Raw genomic sequence first — 25,449 nt, 5'->3', positions numbered from 1 at the left:
ATTAAGTATTCAGAAGAAATGTAAAGAGTAAGTCCAGCTATTAGTGTATACCAGTGGCCTCAGAAACAAAGTTAACACCTCACCCAAGACACAGGGTTGGGCAGACACAGCATCTTTAAACCAGGCTGCTTTTACTCAAATACTATAACACCAATGATCACTAAAAGAATATAGTAGTCCTCTAGTACTTTTCACAAAGCAAAAATGTTGGACTGTTTTTGCCTAGTTAATGCCTGAACGTGATCTATATTTTCTCAGTCCTTAGTATTCATTTATTATTTCCTGCTCTGTGCTCACCCCTTGAACCTGATGGACACACTGGGTTTAATTTGAACACTAAACCCCATTCCTTGGCATAGTTTGTATTTGAACTCTGGTTTTACCCACTTCTCTTGGCTAACAGGTCAGTTAGGCCTGACTTAAGCTTTGGTCTATGAAACTGAGTAGTGCCTTGATTTTGCTGGCATCCTCGCTAGATTGGCACTGGTCCCACTCAAAGAATGACTAAACAATCCACTTTATATTCCTCAAAATATTCATATTTTATATCTCATCTTGACATATATCATCACAATACTCAGTGATTAATTCTTTTATCTGATTTAATCTATTTCCTCAATGTGTTTATTTCTTTGAATTATTTTAAACTATTCTTAATGATTTTTGACTTTTAGGTAAATACTCTCTTAACATAATATGTTCCTCGATATGGCATTTATCAAAAGGCTTTAAAAATTGGCAACTTGGCCGGGTGCAGTGGCTCACGCCTACAATCCCAGCACTTTGGGAGGCTGAGGTGGGCAGATCACTTGAGGCCAGGAGTTTGAGACCAGCCTGGGCAACATGGCAAAACCTCATCTCTACCAAAAAATACAAAAAATTAGCCAGGTGTGGTGGTGCGCGCCTGTGGTCCCAGCTACTAGCAAGGTTAAGATGGGAGAATCGTTTGAACCTGGGAGATGGAGGCTGCAGTGAGCCAAGATCATGCCACTGTACTCCAACCTAGGTGACAGAGTGAGACCCTCGCCTCAAAAAAGAAAAAAAAAAAGTGGCAACTATCCATGTTTTAAGAGACAGCTGACAGAATTATAAGAATGAAAAGGACCAACCTGTTTCTGAGAATCAGACACCTTGGACTCAAGTCACCATGGACTATTTCTGCTTTGTGTAGCATCTCCACTATTGTCAAAAGGTTATAAATAATCAACACTGTTATTTCATGGGTAATATATTCACTGTGTTGGAGAAGATCCTGGAAATTGAAGGACAGAAAACTCACTATTTCTCAAGTTTGGCAGATTGTAGTTATACTCAATACCTTGAAAACTGATGGTTTGTAGTCTTCCTTGTTCTCTACTGGAACGTAGGCACCTCTGTAGACTGAGTCTATGTCCCAGTTTTAATAACACTGCGATCTCCCATAAGATTGTTTGTAAGGATTTAATGACATAATGATGAAGGGCATCAAGCATGAGCCTGGCCCAAAATAGGTACTTAATAAATGTTTTAAAATACCCTCATTCCAACCATTTTTGAGAATTCATATTATCATCAAAATCCATAGCAAACCTTCTTAAGAACAAACCGAAGAGTAAAATGACATATTGTGTCTGGGTTTTAAAAACTATCCAGTGGGGGTAGTATAGCTAAAACAAGAGTGACCGTGAGCTAAGATTATCATAGATGACTAGTTCATGGGAGTTCATTGTACAATTCTACTTTTATTTATGCTTGACAACGGACCAAAAAAAGTTAAAAAAATACCAAAGAGATCTTTGGTCAAAATAACGAGAAAATTATCAATGCTTCTAACTTATACTTGAATTGGTCTATTTCTAGAAGATTGACAGGAATTTTGTACTAAATTCCTTTGCTAAATGGAGCACAAATCTCTCTACTTCAGGACTTTAAATTATGTTTTTAGTATTACAGACCTGAAGGGTGAAGCAGTTTATATATTGGTGCCAAACAATACAGCCATCTTGATATTGATAACAGCTGCAAAAATGATCAAAATCTTCATTTAAACGTTCCTTTAACTTGAGGTTGATATAAAAGTCCCATGGGACAGGTTGAGAAGATACCTGTAAGACATTGTATTTTAAAAATAAGTTCAGTTAAGTCTATGGTTATGGCTGGCAGGTTGAAACACATTCCTTCCAGCCCTTCTGATAGAGAAATAATAAAGAGATATTTTTAAAGGCATAAATCTACTATAAAAGACACAATAACAACAAATTCTGGAAAGAGGATAAGCTGGAAAGAGAACAGGAGGTAACAATCCAATTAGAATAAAAACTGATTTTGGCAGAGGAGAAAGCTGAGCTACATTTACACTACAAGGCTATTTTCCTATACTATATAACTGGCAGCACCAATTACCCATGGAAGTGAGGCTGAGGGTGGAGCTAAGACAGGAGTGATTGAATCCCATTTAAGAGGAAGGTAGGCCTAGTGCAGTGGCTCATGCCTGTAATCCCAGCACTCTGGGAGGCTGAGGCGTGTGGATTACCTGACATCAGGAGTTCAAGACCAGCCTGACCAATGATTATGAAGGGGTGAAACCCCGTCTCTGCTAAAAATACAAAAAATTAGCTAGGCTTTTGGTGGCGGGTGCCTGTAATCCCAGCTACGCAGGAGGCTGAGGCAGGAGAATCGCTTGACCCTGGGAGGCAGAGGTTGCAGTGAGCCAAGATCATGCCATTGCACTCCAGCCGGGGTGACAAGAGCAAAACTCCGTCTCGAAGAAAAAAAAAACAAAAAAACAGGAAGGTAGACCCCAGCTTCCCTCCTCTGCTCCCATAGCCCAGCCCAGCAACTACCTCTCCCCTATTCTCGAAGTCCAGAAGTTTATTACCTAGTGAGTATAAAAGAGAAGGGCTCTGGACTAGAGGGCACTAGGCACCACTGAGGGGGATAGAAATAACATAGAAAACAGGAAAAAGTATATATATCAGATGTTATATATGCAGCAGTTAAGATGTTAAGATGCACCTCCCTGCTCTTCTATTCTTCAGACCAATTTCCTCACTCAGATTTCAGAAAGCTAGCAGCCAGGCTTATATGCTCCAGGCAGAAAATTAGAAGTCTTCTCTGAGGGAGAAGACTTCTATGATCAGCTCAAGAGAAAGGATCTAAAGATTGGAGGGTTTTCCAATAAAATGGCCAAACTAGATCATCCTACATTGAGGTCCACAGCTGTCAAGGTCTTTCCATATACACAGAGCTTTCAATGTCCCATACTTAAATATGAATAGAGAGCCAAAGACTTGAAGAAAGCCTGTAGTGTGAAAGAGATCAAAACAGACCAAAAAAAAAAAAAAAAAAAAAAAAAAGAAAAGAAAACAAGAAGAAACAGCTGACAAAGGGGGAAAAAATTTTAAAAAGAGCTCTTGAAAATTAAATATAGAAATAAAAACCTAGTAAAAAGACCAAAAATATTAAGCTGATAATATACTCAGAAAGTAAAAAGACAAAGAGAGAATATAGGAGAAAAAAAGTTAAATTTTTAGAGGTTCTGTCCAAAGATGCCATATGCACCTCTAATAAAAGGAATTAGAGAATAAGAGAACAGAGAAAACTGAGGGGAAAAATAATTTTCCCATTGAAGAAAATTTCTCAGAACTGAGGGAATTAACAGATTGAAATGGCCATTGAGTACCTAGCACATAAGTGACAACAAACTTATGAAAAGGCATGTAATTGTGACATTTCAGAATAGTGGGGACAAGAATAAGATCCTATAAGGATCCAGAAAGAGGGAAAAATAACTTCACACAAAGCTTCGAGACTCAGAATGGCAAAAAAATTCAAAAGCAAAGTTAGATGCCTGTAATCCAGTTCTTTGGGAGGCCAAGGTGGGAGGACTGCTTGAGCCATGAATTCAAGACCAGCCTAGGCAACACAGAGAGGCCCCCATCTCTACAAAAAATAATTAGCTGGGAGTGGTGGCGTGCACCTACGGTCCCAGCTATTCCAGAGGCTGAGGTGGGAGGATTGCTTGAGCTCAAGAGGTTGAGGCTGCAGTGAGCCGTGATCATGCTACTGTACTCCAGCCTGGATGACAGAGACCGTGTCCTTTAAAAAACAAAGATAAAAAGAAACTAGGTATCCAATATAAGACAAAGGTAATGTGAATACCTAGGATGATAATAAATGGAAATTCCAAGGTGATTGTGGGTGGTGATTGTGTGAAAGCTAATGTATAACTTGTCCAGATTGGAACAGGCCAGAAAGTATCAGCAGAGATTTCCTAAAAAAAAAGAAACTGAAAGGATACTTAATATATTTGGACATATTGAAAGAGATTATTAGAAAGATTTGATGGTAACATGAGGACAGTTATTGCTTCAATCCGTATTATTTACAAAGTAACTGAAATTACAAAGAATCAGTCCCACCTTTATTACTGTTAATTCTGCAGAGTTTCTTGGCGCCACCCAGAATAACTTGTAATCTTCACATATTAGGTATTCTCGTTTAATGCAGTAATCCTCATTACCTGTTGAGAAAGTTTGATTCCATTTAAAAATCACTGTGAACATATACAGCCCTGTAGCTTTTACCTCCTGGTTTAAGGGATAGAGGCACTGGTGTATTTGCCAGTTAGTAGTATCTAGAATACTTTTAAAAATAATTTGTTAAAGATTGCAAGAGGAGAAGACATAATTCCTATTATTAGGACATGAAGTTACTGATGTGTCATCCTCTATATTGCTTTTTAAAAAAATACAATCTAGGAATATTTACAGTGCTCAAGCATCAAGCTTAAGTACAAATAATCACTTATTTGTATACTGTCATGCACCAGAGGACATGCGTTCAATGGTACTTACCTAATTCAATTTCCTTCTCAATTTCCAACTTAGGCATTGGTCTGTCTTCTATACACAACTCTGCAGAGGCACTTAACTCTGGTAGGGACTTCAGTAGCTGTCTGCGATACTGTGAACACCATGGTGACTGAGTAGGGTTTTCTGCCAGTGGGAGGGAAAGGTGAAAAGATATCACCAAAAAAACCCTAATGCTTAAAATGGATATTATAACAGAGTAGAAGAAAAAAAAAATCAAGATTACACAGTCAGCACTGTTAATTTAACTACACTCACCTGTCTCAGGTGTTTATGAAACTGTGTTCACTTCGTACTAATCTACTCTAGAAATTTCACAATTTATGGCAACTTCTTTGAGACAGAGTCTCGCTCTGTCGCCCAGGCTGGAGTGCAGTGGCGCCATCTCGGCTCACTGCTGCAAGCTCCGCTTCCCAGGTTCACGCCATTCTCCTGCCTCAGCCTCCAGAGTAGCTGGGACTACAGACACCCGCCACCATGCCCGGCTAATTTTTTTGTATTTTTAGTAGAGTTGGGGTTTCCCCGTGTTAGCCAGGATGGTCTCGATCTCCTGACCTCGTGATCCACCAGCCTCGGCCTCCCAAAGTGCTGGGATTACAGGCGTGAGCCACCGCACCCGGCCGGCAACTTCTTTAAGAAGGAAAAACACATAGACTGGGCATGGTGGCTCACACCTATAATCCCAGGGAGTGGGAGGCTGAGGCGGGAGGATCCTTTGAGGCCAGGAGTTTGAGACCAGCCTGGGCAACATGGCGAAACCCCGCCTCTCCAAAAAATACAAAAATTGGTGGTGGCACAGTTGTGGTCCCAGCTACTCGGGAGGCTGAGGTAGGAGGATCACCTGAGCCCAGTGAGTTTGAGGCTGCAGTGAGCTGTGATTGTGCCACTGCACTCCATCCTGGGTGACAGAGTGAGACCCTGTCTCAAAAAAAGAAAAACATACAGCTCAGTTTGCTGAGATAAACAAGTGTTCACTAGGCATGGATATAGTGGTATGTATATCCTACCTGAAGTCTCATTAGTAAGTTCTAGTTTCTCAGGAATTTGAAGACATTTGATGGAGGAGGTGCTTGCAACCGAGGCAGAAGAACCAGAGAAGCCAGAGGAGTGTGTGGCTTCACGACTGTCTTCAATAATTGGGCTAAAAGAATCAAAAATAAGTTAATTCTTATAGGAATAATATATATCAACTTTGTTATAATTTCATAAATTCTTAATGTATACATTTTTCTTTTTTTGAGATCGAGTTTTGCTCTTGTCACCCAGGCTGGAGCACAACTGCACGATCTTGGCTCACTGCAACCTCTGCCTCCCGGGTTCAAGTGATTCTCCTGTCTCAGCCTCCTGAGTAGCTGGGATTACAGGCACCTGCCACCATGCCCAGCTAATTTTTGTATTTTTAGTAGAGACAGGGTTTCACCATGTTAGCCAGACTGGTCTTGAACTCCTGACTTCAGATGGTCCACCCGTCTCAGCCTCCTAAAGTGCTGGGATTATAGGCGTGAGCCACTGCACCCAGCCTTAATGTACAAATTTTATAATTTTATGTTATACTTTTATTTTTTAACACAATAAAATTTAGGTTTAAATAATTTATAATTTGTTATCAATTTATTTGATAGCCTCAGTTTTTTTTTTACTTTTCATTTTATTTTTGAGACAGGATCTCATTCCGTCACCCAGGCTGGAGGGCAGTGGTGTGATCATGGCTCACTGCAGCCTTGATTTCCTGGGCTCAAGTGATCCTCCCACCTCAGCCTCCCAAGTAGCTGAAAGGTTGTAAAACAAAAAAGCTAATATCTGGGACTACTTGGGAGGCTGAGGTGGGAGAATCACTTGAGCCCAGGAAATGATACCTGGGTGACTGCTACCATGCCTAGCTATTTTTTTTTTATTTTTATTAGACACAAGGCATCACTTTGTTCCCCAGGCTGGTCTTAAACTCCTGGCCTCAAGTGATCCTCCCACCTTAGCCTCCCAAAGTGCTGGGATTACAGGCAAGAGCCAATGCACTCAGCAATAGTCTCATTTTTCAAGTCCATTATTTCCCCAAATCAGAATCTAGGTAACCTCCTCTAAACCTGGTGAATAAGCCATGTCCAGCATACATTTCTGGATTTATGCTTTATTTACCTATAGTAAATATCTACTCTATATTCCATAACATTGAGAAACACTAACATTGACACTTTCTTCCTCTTTATCCTTTCTCTGGACTTTTTTTTCTTCAAGAAGAAAAGGTTAGGCAAAGAAAAGAGAAACCCAAATCATGCAATGTGAATACATGCTAGCAAATGTGCTTAAAAGCCTGTAGGGAAAAAGTTTCAAAAAAAAGTTTTTTTGAGTACAGCCATGTTGACCAGGCTGGTCTTCAACTCCTGGCCTGAAATGATCCGCCTCCCTCAGCCTCCCGAAGTGCCAGGATTACAGAGGTGAGCCACTGCATCTGGCCTCTCAAAATGTAGCTTTAAAAGCAAAAATTGGCCAATTAAAAAGAATTCCTAAAACTGGAATTAGTTAAATCAGCTGACCTAAAACAAGTGTCAGACCCTGGCTGTAAGCCATTCCCTCATATCTATTCCATAGTTCATTTCCACCTCTCTATCAAAAGATAGTTTTTTAAAAAACACATCTCTAGTTGCCTATTTAAAATTCACATAAGCTGGCTGGGCACAGTGGCTCACTCCTGTAATCCCAGCACTTTGAGAGGCCGAGGCGAGTGGATCACCTGAGGTCAGGAGTTTGAGACCAGCCTGGCCAACATGGCGAAACCCCGTCTCTACTAAAAATATAAAAATAAGCCAGGCATGATGGTGCGCACCTGTAGTCCCAATTACTTGGGAGGCTGAGGCAGGAGAATCGCTTGAACCCGGGAGACGGAGGTTTCAGTGAGCTAAGATAGTGCCACTGCACTCCAGCCTGGGCGACAGAGTGAGACTCCATTTCAATAAATAAATAAATACATAAAATTAACAAAAGCTATCCTACCACTATTTTAAACTCAATATTAAAGAAAAACTAAATGCCTCCTTTTCGTCAGTCATGTACACTTTGCAAAGTTTCCTCAATGGTACTATACTCCTCTCGGACCACTTAGTTTCTCTACCATCAAAATTTACTTTTAACCCTCACATCCAAATCAATCACTAAATCCCATTGACACTTCATCTGGGGCAGCCCTACTCTCATGTAAAGCACTTAGCACAGTACCTGACAGTTAGTAAGAACTTGATAACTGATTACTGTAACTGACAAGCACATGCAGAATAAGAGAGTAAACAATCTGCTTTGTAAAACCTGCAAATCCCCAATCACCTCAGCTTCTTGATGCTGAGAGTCTGACTGTAGATAGTGCCACAAGCTGTCTGCTGGTCCTCAGAGGTCTTTACATCTAGATCCTCTTCCGGTAACAGTCTCTCAGGATCAGAAGGGAGATCCTTCAAGGACATTATCTCATGAAAAGGAGTGGATACAAAACGAGCTGCTCTGGCAAAGTCACAAGTGTCTTCTGGGTTAGGACAAATTGTTACATTTCTGAAGCCTGTGATAATGGCATCCTCGCTCAAGGGTTCAATTCCTGTAAATTCATCCTGAAATAAAGACCATATAAAGTTTAGCTAAAATATTTCAATACATGAAGAACTTTTTTACCGAGAGAGACACATTAGCTCAGTGACACAGGGTACAGAAATAGCATATCAGAATATCTAGGCAAATATAAAAAGGTTTTTATATCATGAACACAGTAAACTATACTTCATCCAAAAAATGTACCAGGAAGATTCTCCATACAAAGAAAAATATTGGGCACTGGTTTTGTTCCTCAACAAATTTCACCTATGAACTAAAGCACAAATACTATTTTTCTTCTGCTTTCACTTAGTAAATATTCTAATGATTTGCTATCCTCCTAGTTTTTAGGTCTTCTTCCTCTATGCTACATACCTAATTTTTATTTATTTCTTAAAGATAATTCATGTATGTCTGGTAGGATATATGCATAGCATATTCTATGCATTTGAAAAGGAGTTTTAAAACCAGTGAAACTGTAGCATTCATGATACTCTGTATTGCTCTTTCTCATACTTTTTGTATTTCTTCCTTCCTATGCTATTAAAAATTCTTTAAAAACATAATGGCCACATTGTGGGTCTATAAGAAATTAACCAACTTTCAGGTTATTCTGTTTTTTACTAGTTTAAAACTACTTTATCCTTATACATAAATCTTTATAAACCCTTTAATTTTCTTAGGATTAATTCCTAAAAGTAGAATTGTAAGGTCAAAAGGTTATGAACACTAAAGTTCTTTATCTATATTACTTAGCTGTCCTCAGAGAGATTATACCACTTTACATATTTACCTGTAGTATACAAATAGTGCCTATTTGATTTAACCCATATGGATACCAGAGATTAATTTTCTAGATCATTACCAATTTGACACATACTTTGAATTTCTGACTTAGTAACTAAAGGTGGGAGGTACATCTGGAAGAAACAAAGTATAGTTAAAAAAAAAATTATAGGCCGGGTGCAGTGGCTCACGCCTGTAATCCCAGCACTTTGGGAGGCTGAGGTGGGTGGATCACCTGAGGTCAGGTGCTCGAGACCAGCCTGGCCAACATGGCAAAACCCCGTCCCTACTAAAAATACAAAAATTAGCTGGGCGTGGTGGTGGGCGCCTGTAATCCCAGCTACTCGGGAGGCTGAGGCAGGAGAATTGCTTGAACCCAGGAGGCGGAGGCTGCAGTGAGCCGAGATCATGCCACTTCACTCCAGCCTGAGCGAAAGAGTGAAACTCGGTCTCAAAAAAAAAAAAAAAAAAAGATTTGGCCAGGTACATTTGCTCACACCTGTAATCCCAACACTTTGGGAGGCAGGCTGAGGTGGGAAGATCACTTGAGCACAGGAGTTTGAGACCAGCTTGGGCAACATGGCGAAACCCTGTCTCTCCAAAAAATAAAAAATTAGCCAGGCATGGTGGCTCACACCTGTAGTCCCAGCTAATTGGGAGGCTGAGGTGGGAGGAATGCTTGAGTACAGGAGGCAGAGGCTGCAGTGAGCTGAGATCATGCCACTGTACTCCAGCCTGGGTGACAGAGTGAGACCCTGTCTAAAAAAGAAAAAGAAAAAAATATATATATACATATATATGTATTTATATATGTGATTAAAGTAAAATAGATGTTTATAATCTATACATTTTATGCAAATACTACTTATGGCCATATTAGCTTAGACATTTTAAATATGATTTTTTTAGGGGATGAAAATTCTGGTAGGTACTTATTAACAAAATTCAAGTAAAAGACTGGTTAAAAAAAAAAAAGGTAGATGAAGTTGGACTCCTTTAACAATTAAGCATATCCTTGAACAGCTGAATCTAGAACCACTGCATCCAAATCTAGCCTGTTCATCATGTTCTCTGGTGGTTTACTCCAGAACACAGTATGTAATTAATTACTCTTACATCACTGTCTTTTCATAGCAGTCAGTAGACTAACTGTAGCAGAATTATCTGAGAAAGTATTTTTAAAAAGACAAAAATACAAGCTTGGACTTCTTCCCTGGAAATTCCAATGGCACCTAGATGGAATGGGGCTTAAGCACTGTTAGTCACAAAAGACTCGCTAGTCTCTTCTGAGTTGTTGGAAATATTCTGTATCTTGATATGGGAAAAAATTGCATGGAAAAATTCATCTAGCTGTACAATATTTGTGCAGTTTACTGGATATAAAATATACATCAACAGAGAAGAAACTAAAATGAAAAAGTGCTTTTAAAAAACTTCCTCCAAATGATTCCCTAGGATGTGGAAAACACTGCTTTAAGTTACTAAAGCTACTGCTCACATCACCCCTTAAAAGTCTTCAGATTAAACATACTCAATTCTTTTCAGTCTCATGACAAGCTTCCAGAGGCTGGTTTGAAGAGAATGATTTTTCCTCCTTAAAACTTTAATAAAATGCCAATGATAAAGGTTATTTATTTTGACTTAAATGTCTACACAGGGTCTTTTTACCTTAAGTATTATGTCATTAGTCTATAGCGGTTAATATAGAACATTACTGAAGAAAAATGATTGGCCCACATAACTTTTGCATTGCCACAAAAGGTATTTTATATAAAAAAAGAACAAATGTCTTTTGCTATGTTGGTTAAAAAATTAAAAGTACAAAAGGCTTTAAAATTAGTGATTTCTCCCTACTTATAAAAATTGAGATATAATTCATATACCATAAAATTGACCCTTTTAAAGTATATTTCAGTAGTTTTTAGTAAATTCACAAGGTTGTACAACCATCATCACTATCTAATTCCAGAATACTTTCATCACTCCAAAGAGAAACCCTATACCCATTAGCAGTCACTCTCCACCACCCTCTAATCCCCTGGAAAACCTCAATCCATGACACCTTTGCCTATTCTGGATATTTCATGAAAATGAGATCATATAATATGTGGTCTTTGTATCTGGCTTCATTCACTTGACATAACGTTTTCAAGGTTCATCTATGTTGTGACAGGTATTAGTACTTCATTCCTTTTTGTTGCCAAATAATATTTCATGGTATGGATACATAACATTTTGTTTATCCATTCATCAGCTGATGGACATTTGGGGTTGTTTCCACTATCATGAGTAATACGGCTATGAACATTTGTGTACAAATTTTTTGTGTGAACATGTGTTTTCAATTATTTTGAGTATATACCTGGGCAGAGATCTGCAGGATCATATGGTAATTGTGTTTAACATTTTAAAGAGCTGCCAAACTGTTTTCCAAAGTGGCTACGCCATTTTACATTCCCACCAGTAATGTATGTTCTAGTTTCTCCACAATTTTGCCAACACTTGTTACTGTGCGTAATTTTTTATTATAGCTATCCTAGAGGATATAAAGTAGTATCTCACTGTGGTTTTGATTTGCATTTCCCTGTTGAGTAGTAATGCTGAGCATCTTTTCATGTGCTTAATTCAAGTCAGTGGTTTCAATTTTAACCTTAAGCTTTTGTGGATTTGAATAAACAATCCACTAGCCCATTTACATTAACTTAAGGATACTGCTCCTTACACAAACATCTGGAGACACATCTTCATTTGAGGTGATGCTTTCTGAGGTTTTGAGAACTGCAAGGGGTCTTCGTTGAGCTAAAACTCGTGGGGGATCTGCAGGAGGACTGGAAAAAGACATATCTCACTTAGCAATTTTTTTCATAACAGTAACCCCTAATTTATCCTCACTTATAATAACAGAAAATTCTTAAGTAAAAAAAAAACAAAAAAACAACGTACCTTTTATTCTTCTTTTCTGAAAGAAGAAACTCATCAAAAATGGAGAAAGGTACACTGGGACCTAGAGAAAGAGAGACTAGATACATACTCTAGGAGTAAATGCTTTACTCTTCAAGACAACCAGATAAATTAATCAATATTTTGTGTTGTTTGAAAGCAGGAAGGCAATCTGTTTTTTTAATAACAAAAAGCTTCAAACATATAAAAGGTCATTAAACAATTTACCAGTTACCTAAACTTAGATGATCTTGTTCCATTTAGATTCTCTACCACTGTCACTACTCCCCAAACCCAACCCAACAGGATTATTTTAAAGCAAATTCCAGACATGTCATTTTATCCGCAAATATTTCAGTATATATTTCTAAAAGAGGCTTTTTAAAAATCCCAATCCCAAAACATGATACCTACCTATAAAATGAACAATTTATGAATATATATATAATATCAAATGTCCAGTGAGAAGTTTCATATTTTACCAATTAAAAAAATGTTTTGGCCAGGTATGGTGGCTCACACCTGTAATCCCAGCACTTTGGGAGGCCATGGTGGGCGGATCACGAGGTCAGGAGATTGAGACCATCCTGGCTAACATGATGAAACCCCGTCTCTACTAAAAATACAAAAAAAAATTAGCCGGGCGTGGTGGTAGGCGCCTGTAGTCCCAGCTAGTCGGGAGGCTGAGGCAGGAGAATGGCATGAACCCAGGAGGCAGAGCTTGTAGTGAGCTGAGATCGCGCCACTGCACTCCAGCCTGGGCGACAGAGCGAGACTCAGTCTCAAAAAAATATTAATAAATAAAAAAAAAATTTTTTAAAGTTTGTTTGAATTGGGAATGCAGAATTAAGATCCGTATACTGTGACTGTTCAAATGCCTCTTAAATCTCTTTTATTCTATAGAGTTTTGGGGGGAATTTTTGTTGAACAAACTGGGTTGCTAGCCCCATAATGCTGGATTTTGCCAATTCCATCCCGCTGTGTTGTTTAACAACGTTCCTCCATGCTTTATATTTCCAATAAATTGTCGGTTAGAAACAGAGGTTTAATTAGATTTTAATGTTTTTTATTTTTATTTTTGCCAAACCATTTACAAGTAGATATTCATGTTTCACCACTTTTAACACATTTTGAAGAAAAGAAAACCAATTTGAGTATAAAATAGCTTTAAATTTTTTTTTTCCCTGAAAAGAAACACTTTCCTTAGTGTCTTTGCTGTTTAGTGTACAGTAACTAAAGTATAAGATTTGGTGGTTAGTGTAAATTTAAAATTACAATTAAACCAAATATTTTGAAGCACTGAGGAATCTTTAAAAAAATACTCTTTCAAATGTCTTTCCTATCATAAAGCATATGCTTATACTAAATTCCTAGTATCCTAGTCCCCCTGTCTTTCAATCCCTTTATCATAATTAAAAATATTTACCATTTATTACATAATACATTTGTTATCAGCAAGTTCTTTTCAAGGCTGTCAAATACAACTCACCTTTAGAATGAGGTTGTTCCTGCCAAATGTTCTCCGCAAGTGAAGTTTCTCTGTGAAGAAACTTGTTTTAAATCATGTGCTCAATACCCACAGAAAGAACTGTTTAATTTTTAAAAGTCCAAGAGGCTTTTCCATTAAATATAATATTTACTCTAAGATAAATTATTACTGTCAATTCAAATTCTCTTAAAGAAGATGGAAGCTTTGGTTATCAAAAATGTTGCAGAAATATATTTGATAATAGATGTCAAGTTGCATTAATAGTATAAGCAGATTACAAAATGGTAAGCTGCCATTTTTATAAAACAAAACAAAAATACAACACAAAAGAAGAGACAGAACAGTGTTAATGGTAGTCATCTCTTAGTGGTAGAAATGGGTGATTTTGTTTTTAAAAACAGTATATGTATTTGTTTCTATAAGAAACATGTTTCTTCAGTGGAAAATAGTCAATGCTCTGTCCTCCCTCATCAGCATCAAAGCTTATGTTGTGACAGAGACTTACAAAAACCATGTCTCGATACTGTAAACGTCAAAGAGACTTCAAGGCACTAGAGAGTCAAAGGTTGGTTCTAAATGCCCTCCTATATGCATTGTCCCTTCCACCTATGTAGTCTTACCTGGCACAACAGTTTACTTGGCAAACAGAACTGGATAGAGTCATTCCTGGTATTTTCTGAGACTCGGAAGCAATTTGCAGTTTAGTTGTCTCCTTTGTAGGCATCGTCTCTTCTTGCTGTTTGCATTAAATAAACAAAATCAATGTCCCTCCCATCCAGAAAATGCTATTTTCTAGTTCTAACATTAGCTTTACTGTACTCTTTCCCTAGACATCCACTAACAGTACAAAATGAGTGTACCACAAAAGTCATTTCCAATAATTTTTATTCCTACTCTAAACCGGTACTGTTGTACTCAACTGAGCAGTGCCAGGCATATACTAAATTTCTTTAGGCAATCCCATTTTAATGGAACATAGCTAGAATAAAAAGCTTAAGCCAGAATTAACAACATAATGATTTGGAGTATAACTAAGAAGTCAATAAACCGCACTACTTATTTCACATGCCACAAATTCCATTTGAAGTCACCTGTTAAATTACTTTCCCGCTCAACTTTCTGGCTACTAACAGCTAAGGAACTACCAGAAACTCTAAATGGGGGTTGGGAGGACTTTAACCTTCTATATTTTTATAATGTTTAAATTTGTTTCAATAAATTCTAGTTTTGTGTATTGAAAAAAGAAAAATTACCTGATCACCTGTTCTTTCTTGCTGAGTAGTCTGGATTTCTTTTAGCTTCTTCTCCATCTCTTCAATCTGTTTCTGCATTTCTGCTCTCTTCTCTGCACTGGTCAATAGCTCGGCTAGAAACAGTAAAGTTGCTTGAGGTATTATTCCTCATAGTAACTCATTCTGTCAAAAACTGCCTTTGGAGCTCATCTCCTCAACATGTATGTTACTAATACAGATGAAAATGACTTAAGTGGAATAAGGTCCTCAACTTGTGGTCTAGGCCTCTATTCTTTTCTTTATCCATTCAATAAAAAAATAGAATACCTTTGAACAACACAGGTTTCTACTAAAAGGAAAAAAACATTGAATACCTACTATGTGCCAAGCACAACTCTGAGTACTTAGGTTTCAGTGGTACATAATACAAAGTCCTTGGTTATGTGATGCTAACATTCAAATTTGGGGGCAACACACACACAAGAAAATCAGTTTAGGAAAAAGAATAAAATAGGTGACATGAGAATGTTTGACTGGGTAGGGAGATGGAGGCCAAGGGAGGGCTACTTAAGACCAGTGATCAGGGAAGATCATTCTGATAAAGTGACAGTATTAAGCTGTAATTTAAATGATAAGGGGCCAAAGTTCTGGGGAAAGATTCTAGGCTAACAAACTAGGTGGCACAAAGGCCCCAATGCAGGAAAAGACCACTGTGTCTAAGAATCCAAAGGAAGTCCAGTGTAGTTGCAGCATAGTAAGAGGGTGAATAGAAAAAGATGGGGTTGGAGAGGTAGGCAAAGGCTAAGCCACATGGAGTTTTGTTTGTTTTTGGAGATGAGGTCTTGCTATATTGCCCAGGCTGGTCTCAAACTTGTGGGCTCAATCCTTCTGCCTCACCCTCCTGAGTAGCTGGGACTACAGGCACATGCTACCATGCTTGGCCATGCAGGGTTTTGCAGGTTAGGGTAAAGAGGCATAGATAGTGAGCCATGTGCTTATTAGTCAATTAATGAATGATGGGGTGTGACTGAAAAGTCTGAGGTGAGTACACTAAGGAGGCTCAGGAGATAGAAAAGAATTAGAGGACAGAAATCTGAAGGAAGCTAAAGTTTTTGAAAGAAGAGGGAAAAAATGATTTGGAAGTGCAACGCAAAGAAAAAACAACCTTTGTGTAGGCCCTGATTGTGGCTTCCTCTTTTCTTGTATTCTTCCCTGAGAGTAAGTAGTTGGCAAGTCTTTGAAGCCAGTTTTTGACAGTAACTAGAAACCACATTTATTGAAATGAGGATTTATGTAAGGGTACAAACTTATACACAGATGGGAATTTATACAAGTTCATGAAATAGATTCAGAGACCAGCTTAGAAATGAGCATTAAGGTCTGCATGGTGGCTCATGCCTATAATCCCAGCACTTTGAAAGGCCAAGGTGGGAAGGATAGCTTGAGCCCAGGAGTTTGAGACCAGCCTGGGCAACACAGGGAGACCCCATCTCTCTATTTAAAAAAAACAAAAAACAAAAAAAACCACAATAGAAATGAGTATTAAAAAATTCTCAGAGGTCAATGCCTTCTTATTCCTAATTAAATCCCATGTAATCTAGAGTAGGTCCTTCTTTGGCTAGTTGAAAACAAAATGTACCTTTTCTTTTTCCCACAGAGATGAGAATTCACCATGTTGCCCAGGCTGGTCTTTTTTTTCCCAAAGTGCTGGGATTACAGGTGTGAGCCACTGTGCCTGGCCCTAAAATGGACTTTCATTTTCCTTCTATATATCTGGTACAGACTAAGCTTTTCCCTTAGGAAACAGTTTTTATCTAGATACCTAGTTCCTTTTCTGGTTCATATTTGGCCACCCTCCTAGCCTATTTCTTTGCTGGAGTGGTTCTCCTTTTTTAAAAGCCTTACTCAACACCTTGCTTTGCAACCATCCCTCTCTTCTACCTAGACACACAAGTTCCATTTGAACCCAGAGCACTTTTGACAATCTTGGATGACACTAATTAGTGTAACAAATGAAGGCAATTCCAAACTTACTAACAGTCTGCTTTACCAAAGTTTGCTTCCAGGTTGTCACCTGGAACTCAGAAAAGATTGCTCTTCAAAGTATAAGTGATGGTTAAGTTTCCCAGCTAACCCCACAAACACCACATCCTGTTAAGAGAGCTGAGCTATATTAGTAGGTTATTCTGGATATGGATGTATAAAAGAAACATTACTTTCTCCTTACAGATCCTAATAAAAAATGTCTAAATGGAAGTGGACCCTCCCCTACCTCATTTTCTGTACCCTTCTTTATTCTCCTTCACCTTCTCATGCCTTAAGCCCCATATGCCTTACTTCCCTACTTTCCAGCCCATTCTGCCCTACCTCTTGCCTTCAAGTACTCCAGGCTCCAGAATCAGAACTGCTTCCTGTTTCCCAAAAATTCCCCATATCTCAATTTTTAAACCTTTTCCTTTAATTTAGAAATATAATGTCTTTAAAAAACAATACAAATATCTATAATCTAAATCATTGCAGTATGACCTACTATGTTAATCTAAATAAGCCCTTGGAGAAATTTCAGACAAAGTATCAAAGGTAAAGTGAAATATTTCAAGCAATAACATTAGGAAAAGTACTTAATAGGGATGCATGGAATGTACATATATGCATGTCAGGGATCATAGCTGCTTGCTTATTGTATTGGGGAATATAAATTGTTCATACAGTTCAGAACTTCTTCCTTTACTTCTAAACATACTCAGTGCCCCCACACCCCAAGGAGTTTTCATGGAAGGCAGCAACAGGAGTTTGGCTGATACACAGAAACAGTACAACCATAGAAGGCAGCAGTGGGATTTTGGCTGATACACAGAAAGAAACAGTACTACCATAGAAACATCATACAAAGGTACAAACTATAAGGTTAGTTTTCTTCAGACTTAATAGATCAGCTCAACCTTCACACAACTAAGTTAAGTCCTCTTCACAAACTTGAATTACACACACCTTCCCTTTGCTCTTTTAATTTCTTCCGGAAAACTTCAGCCCGAATTTCTTCAAAGGAGAATTCCCCTACTCCTGCATAAATCTTCTCCTTACAATACATCATCTTCTCTTTCTTCTCCTCAGACGCTTGCTGATGGCTCTGAACCCTTTGTAGAGGATCTCCTTCTTTCTTTCCAGGCTTTCTGGTGCTTAGGATGTGGTTTATACTAGGTTCAATTTTACATGGTGTCCTAAAGAAGCAAAATTACTATTATTCATATGGGTCAAAATAAAAAAAATCAGTAAGATTGATAAAAGAAGCTAAAAATAATTTACAAGGGCCATCAATAATTATGTTCTGCAAATCTGGAGGCCTTACATTACCTGACTTCCAACTATGCTGTAAGGCCATAGTCACCAAAACAGCATAATACTGGTATAAAAACAGGCATATAGATCAATGGAACAGAATAGAGAGCCCAGAAATAAAGCCAAATACTCACAGTCAACTGATCTTTGACAAAGCAAACAAAAGCATAAAGTGGGGAAAGATACTCTATTCAACAAATGGTGCTGGGATAATTGGCAAGTCACAAGTAGGAGAATGAAACTAGATCCTCCTCTCTCACCTTATACAAAAAATCAACTCAAGGTGGATCAAAGACTTAATTAAATCTAAGATCTGAAGCCATAAAAATTCTAGACGATAACATTGGAAAAACCCTCCTAGACATTGGCTTAGGTAAAGACTTCATGACCAAGAACCCAAAAGCAAACGCAACAAAAACAAAGATAATTAGATGGGGCTAAACTAAACTAAAAAGCTTCCGCACAGCAAAAGGAATAATCAGCAGAGTAAACAGACAACCCACAGAGTGGGAGAAAATCTTCACAATCTATGCATCCGACAAAGGACTAATATCCAGAATCTACCAGGAACTCAAACAAATCAGCAAGAAAAAAACAAACAATCCTATCAGAAAGTGGGCTAAGGACATGAATAGACAATTTTCAAAAGATAAACAAATGGCCAACGAGCATATGAAAAAATGTTCAGCATCACTAATTATCAGGGAAATGCAAATCAAAACCACAATGCAATAACCCCTTACTCCTGTGAGAATGGCCATAATAAAAAAATCAAAAAATAATAGATAACTGGCATGGATGTGGTGAAATGGGAACACGTTTACACTGTTGGGGGGAATGTAAACTCGTACAACCACTATGGAAAACAGTATGGAGATTCCTTAAGGAACTAAAAGTAGATCCACCATTTGATCCAGCAATCCCACTCCTGGGTATCTACCCAGAGGAAAAGAAGTCATTATATGAAAAAGATACTTGCACATGCATATTTTAGCAGCATAATTCGCAACTGCAAAAATATGGAACCAGCCCAAATGCCCATCAATCAATGCGTGGATAAAGAAAATGTGGTATATATCTACCATGAAATACTACTCAGCCACAAAAAGGAACAAAAAAATGGCATTTGAAGCAACCTGGATGGAATTGGAGACCATTATTCTAAGTGATGTAACTGAGGAATGGAAAACCAAACATCATATGTTCTCACTTATAAGTGGGAGCTAAGCTATAAGGACACAAAGGCATAAAAATGATACAATGGACTTTGGGGATTTGGGGGAAAGGATGGGGGGAGTAAGGGTTAAAAGACTACACATCGGGTACAGTGTACACTGCTCGGGTGACGGGTGCACCAAAATTTCAGAAATAACCGCTAAGTAACTTATTTGTGTAACCAAACACCACCTGTTCCCCAAAACCTATTGAAATGTAAAAAAAAGGAAAATAAAATTATGTTCTGAGTACCACCTCTGCTATGATAAGGAAGGAAATTAGCCATAAGTGGGATAATCAAGTAGCTTATATTACTTATAGGTGAAAGCAAATCTTAATACCATATCCTAATCATAACCAGTATATGAAAAGAAGTTAACCTATGCAATACAATCCATTTTTTATGGTTTAGTATCCAAAAGAATTAGAGTTAAGAATATAGCATTAGGAACCTAATAATAGTAAGTCCAAGGTGCTCAGCTGAGGGGGAAGAATCAGAGTGGCAGCATAGCTTTTAAAAGAATGAAGTATAAGACACCTCAACCATGATAGAGCAGATATTTTCAACCCTGTGGATCAGAATAACTCATATACCTTTTATTTTCTTATATACCTTTGTACAACTAAAGATACCAGTCCTTCCCAGACTCAGTGAATCAAAAACTGTAATGGTAGGGTCCAAGCATTTACATGCTTAAAAAGTTTCCCCAACTTGCTCAACCTGCTAGAGGACATCTATGAAAAACCCACACTAACATCATACTTCATGGTAAAAGGCTAGATGCTTTCCCCCTAAGATCAGGAACAAGACAAGGATGTCCATTCTTGTCACTTCTATACAACATTGTACTAGAAGCTCTAGTCAAGGCTATTAGGCAAGAGAAACAAAGAAAAGGAGTCCAGATGGGAAAGGAAGAAGCAAAACTATCTCTTTTTGCAGAAGATATGGTCTTAGATAACAAACGAGTTCATCAAAGTCAAAGAATACAAGATCAGTATACAAAATCAACTTATTTTATCCATTTGCAATGAACAATCTGAAAATAAAATTAATCACATCTCAAGGCAGCATGTAAAAAAGGGGAAAAAAGAAAATGAAATTAAGAAAAAATTCTATTTACTATAGCTTCAAAAATAGTAAAATACTTCACAATAAATTTAAAATAAGGAAGTGAGAGAAGACATATAGATGGTAGCTGGACACAGTGGCCTGTAATTCCAGCACTTCGGGAGGCTGAGGCAGGAGGATCACTTGAGGCCAGGAGTTCAAGACCAGCCTGGGCAATACAGTGAGACCCTGTTTTTTTTTTTTTTTTAGAAAGAATCTTGCTCTTGTCACCTAGGCTGGAGTGCAATGGCATGATCGCAGCTCACTGCAACCTCCGCCTCTCAGGTTCAAGCGATTCTCCTGCCTCCGCCTCCTAAGTAGCTGGGATTACAGGCACCTGCCACCACGCCCAGCTAATTTTTGTATTTTTAGTAGAGATGGGGTTTTGCCATGTTGGCGAACTCCTGACCTCATGATCCACCTGCCTCACCTTCCAAAGTACTGGGATTACAAGCATGAGCCACCACGCCTGGCTGAGACCCTGTCTTTAAAAAAAAAAAATTAGCCAGGCATGGTGTCATGCACCTATAGTCCCAACTACCAGGATGGATAAGGCAGGAGGATTGCTTGAGCCCAGCCTGGGCAACAGAGTGAGACACTGTCTCTAAGGGAAAAAAAAAAAAAAAAAAGTGGTAATAAGCATATGGAAAAAAAAAAAAGATGGTAGTAAGCATATGAAAAGATGCTTCCCAGATGTCATTAAGGAATCGCAAATTAAAACAATAAGATACTGCTGCACACCTATTAGAGTGGTTAAAATCTAAAATATTGACAACACTGAATGCTGCCAAGGATGTGGAACAATAGAAGCTCTCATTGATGGGTGGTAGGAATGCAAAACAGTATAGCTACTTTGAAAAATAACTTGGCACTTTCCTACAAAGCTAAAATTAGTCTTATTATACAATCCAGCCAAATGAGTTGAAAACATGTCTGCACCAAAACCTGGCTGGGTGTGGTGACTCATGCCTGTAATCCCAGTGCTTTGGGAGGCTGAGACAGGAAGATCACTTGATCCCAGGAGTTCAAGACCAGGCTGGGCAACACAGTGAGACCCCATCTTTAAAAAAATAATAATAATAAGCCAGCCATGGTGGCATGCACCTGTAGTCCCAGCTACTAGGGAGGATGAGGTGGGAGGATCACTTGAGTCCAGGAGTCAGGACTGCAGTGAGCCAGGATCATGCTACTGTACTCCAGCGTAGGTGAAAGAACAAGACTATTTAAAACAAACAAACAAACAAACCTGCACATGAATGTCTACAGCAACCTTATTCATAATTGCTAAAACTTGTAAGTCACCAAAATGACCTCCTATGGGCGAATGGATAAACAAATTGTGGCACATCTATACAACGGAATATCATTCAGCACTATAAATGAGGTATTGTGCCAGAAAAAGATGCAGAGGAACCTTATTGTTAAGTGGAAGGAGCCAGATTGAAAAGGCTACATATACTATGATTCCAGCTACATGATTTTCTGGAAAGGGCAGAACTATAAAGACAATGAAAAGATCAATAGTTACAGGGGATTTTGGGAGAGAGAGAAAGGGATGAACAAATGGAGCAAAGGGGATTTCTGGGACAATGAAACAATTCTGAATGACACTGTAATGATGGATACATAATATTATGTATTTGTTAAAACACACAGAACTGTAAAACACATTAGAGTGAATCCTAATGTAAACAAAGAACTTTAACCAATAATAATGTATCAATATTGGTTCATCAATTATAACAAATGTACCATACTCATGCATGATGTTAGTAATAGGAAAAACTGTGTACAGGGTTGAGCGGTGGGGAGGGAGTATGTGGGAACTCTCTGTACTTTCTACTCCATTTTTCTGCAAACCTAACACTGTCCTAAAAAATAAAGTCTATTAATTAAAGAAAAAGAAGTGCAAAACTTGTATTCTGAAACCTACAAAACACTGAAAGAATTCAAAGATATACATAACTGGAAAGACATCCCATGTTCATGGACCAGAAGACTTAATATTTTTAAGATGTCAATATCATTAAATTAACCTATAGATTCAACAGAATCCCTATCAAAATTCCAGCTGGCTTTTCTGCAGAAATTGACAGGCTAATCTTAAAATGTATAAGGAATTACAAGAGAATCAGAATAGTCAAAACAATCTTTAAAAAGAGGAACAAAGTTGGATTCATCCTTCTCAATTTCAAAAGTTACTACAAATCTGCAGTAATCGAGATTGTGTAGGGGAAAAAAAAAAGACTGTGTGGTATTGACATAAGGATAGACAAAAAGATCAATGGAATAGAATTAAGAGTCTAGAAATAAACTCATACATTTTGGTCAACTGATATTTCAACAAGAGTGCCAAGACCATTCAATGGCAAAAGAGTAGTCTTCAACAAGTGGTGCTGGGACCACTGGATATCCACATGAAGAAAAATGAATTTGGACTCCTTCCTTATACCATACACAAAAATTAGCTAAGAATGGATCACAGACCTAAATATAAGAGCTAAAACTATAAAACTCCTAGAAGAAAATGTATAAAAGCAAATCTTCATGACTTTGGATTAGTCAGAGCCTTCTTAGATATGACACTGAAAGCTCAGGGACAAAATTTTAAAAAACAGATAAATTGCATTTCATCAAAATTTTAAATAACTTTTGGTCTTCAAAAGAGACCATTGAGAAAATAAAATGACAACCCACAATGGGAGAAAATATTTGCAAATCATGTATCTGATAAGAAGTTGTATCTAGAATACATAAAAGACTCTTAAACTCACAATAAAAAACCAAATAGAGTAGTTTCCCCTTACTCATGGTTTCACTTTCAGCAGTTTCAGTTATCTATGGTCAATGGTGGTCCAAAAATATTAAGTGAAAAATTCCAGAAATAATTCATCAGTTTTAAATTACAAATCATTCTGGCCAGGCGCAGTGGCTCATGCCTGTAATCCCAGCATTTTGGGATGCTGAGTCGGGTGGATCACTTGAGCCCAAGAGTTCGAGACCAGCCTGGGCAATATGGCGAAACCCCGTCTCTAATAAAAACACAAAAATTACCTGGGTGTGATGGCACAAGCCTGTAATCTCAGCTACTTGGGAGGCTGAGGTACAAGAATCGGTTGAACCCGGGAGGCTGAGGTTGCAGTGAGCCATGATGGCACTACTGCACTCCAGCCTGGGCAACAGAGTGAGACTCGGTCTCAAAAAAAAAAAAAAAAAAAAAAAAAAAATTACAAGGCATTCTGACTATCCTGATGAAATCCCATATATTCCCATTTTGTTCCACCTAGGATGTGAATCATCCTTTTGTTCAGCATCCACATATTAGTCACTTAGCAGCTGACTCTTATCAGATCAGCTGTCCCAGCATTGCAGTTCTTGTGTTCAAGTAACCCTTATTATACTTAATAATGGCCCCAAAGCACAAGAGTAGCGATGCTGGTGATTTGGATATGCCAAAGGTGAAAGTTCTTAACTTTTATTTTATTGTTTTATTTTATTTTTAGAGACAGGATCTGAATCTGTTGCCTAGGCTGGAGTACAGTGGCGTGACCCTGGCTCACGCAGCCGTAGACTCCTGGGCACAAACAATCCTCCCACCTCATCCTCCATAGTAACGGAAACCATAGGCATGTGCCACTATGCCCAGCCAGTGTATTTTTATTTTTAGTAGAGATGGGGTCTCATTATATTGCTCAGGCTGGTCTTGAACTCCTGGTCTCAAGCAATCCTCCTGCCCCAGCCTCCCAAAGCCAAAGTGCTGAGATTACAGGCATCAGCCACCACGCCCAGCCTCAACTTTCACTAAAAATAAAAATAAAAAAATAAAAAATAAATCACATGCTGAAGTTAGTAAGATTTACAGTAAGAATGAATCTTCTATCAGTGAAATTGTGAAGAAGGAAAAAAAGTTAGTTTTGCTGTCATACCTCAAACTGCAAAAGTTATGGCCACGTGCATGTATAAGATAAAACATAGTATATAAATGGTTTGGTACTATCAAGTTTCGGGCATCCACTGGAGTCTTGGAACGTATCCCCTACAGATAAGGAGGGACTACTGTAATCCAAAGGAAAAATAGGCCAAGGATTTAAACAGTCATTTCTCCAAAGAAGATATACAAAAGGCCAATAAACCTATGAAAATAGGCTCAACATCATTAGTCACTAGGAAAATGCAAATCAAAACCAGCGAAATACCACTTCACATCTCTGTTAGAATGACAATGACCAAAAAAGCATAATAACAAGTGTTGGGAAGGAATTGGAGTACTCGTACATTAGGGGAATGTGAGAAGGTAAAATGGTACAGCTTTTTTGGAAAACAATTTGACAGTTCCTCAAAATATTAAACATGGAGTTATCACACGATCCAGCAATTCCTCTCCTAGGTATACAGCCAAGAAAAACGAAAACACATGTCCACACAAAAATGTATACACGGTATTCACAGCAGCATTATCCATAATAGCCAAAAAATGAAAACAATTAAAATTTGTATCAACTGATGAATGGTTAAATAAAATGTTGTGAAGCCACACAACGGAATATTACTTGGCAATAAAAAATAATGAAGTACTGATACATGTCACAACGTGGATGAACCTTGAAAACACTACCCTAAGTGAAAGAAACCAGTTAGAAAAGACCATACACTGCCCAGACGCAGTGGCTCACGCCTATAATCCCAGCAGTCTGGGAAGCCGAGGTGGGCGGACCACTTGAGGTCAGGAGTTTGAGACCAGCCTGGCCAACGTGGTGAAAGCCTGTCTTTACTGAAAATACAAAAGTTAGCCAGGAGTGGTGGCACATGCCTATAGTCCCAGATACTCAGGAGGCTGAGACAGGAGAAATGCTTGAACTGGAGAGGCGAAGGTTGCAGTGAGCAGAGATTGCACCAATGTACTCCAGCCTGGGCGACAGA

The 25,449-nt window shown here is 38.3% G+C and overlaps 1 protein-coding gene across 5 annotated transcripts in view; it reads right to left on the bottom strand.

The window, feature by feature from the left end:
• The window catches only part of BUB1B (BUB1 mitotic checkpoint serine/threonine kinase B), a 60,499-nt gene that overhangs the window by 6,516 nt on the left and 28,534 nt on the right, over positions 1–25,449 (bottom strand). For 3 of the 5 annotated variants that reach the window (XM_009428788.5, XM_063794725.1, XM_063794724.1), the window contains exons 9-20: positions 17,859–18,088; positions 14,889–15,001; positions 14,256–14,371; positions 13,636–13,685; positions 12,150–12,225; positions 11,929–12,034; positions 8,166–8,440; positions 5,858–5,991; positions 4,836–4,976; positions 4,401–4,501; positions 1,935–2,084; positions 1,110–1,252 (exon numbers count right to left, since the gene is read on the bottom strand). In XM_009428788.5, coding sequence (XP_009427063.3) covers positions 1,110–1,252; positions 1,935–2,084; positions 4,401–4,501; positions 4,836–4,976; positions 5,858–5,991; positions 8,166–8,440; positions 11,929–12,034; positions 12,150–12,225; positions 13,636–13,685; positions 14,256–14,371; positions 14,889–15,001; positions 17,859–18,088 — 1,635 coding nt within the window. The remainder of the gene's footprint in view (positions 1–1,109; positions 1,253–1,934; positions 2,085–4,400; positions 4,502–4,835; positions 4,977–5,857; positions 5,992–8,165; positions 8,441–11,928; positions 12,035–12,149; positions 12,226–13,635; positions 13,686–14,255; positions 14,372–14,888; positions 15,002–17,858; positions 18,089–25,449) is intronic. The other 2 variants (XM_510299.7, XM_063794726.1) reach the window with 1 other exon arrangement.

The sequence above is a fragment of the Pan troglodytes genome, chromosome 16, assembly GCF_028858775.2.
Source record: "Pan troglodytes isolate AG18354 chromosome 16, NHGRI_mPanTro3-v2.0_pri, whole genome shotgun sequence".
In the NCBI taxonomy this organism is placed as follows: domain Eukaryota; kingdom Metazoa; phylum Chordata; class Mammalia; order Primates; family Hominidae; genus Pan; species Pan troglodytes.
Note: the sequence above shows the minus strand (reverse complement) of the source record. Positions and strands in the feature narration are given on the sequence as shown.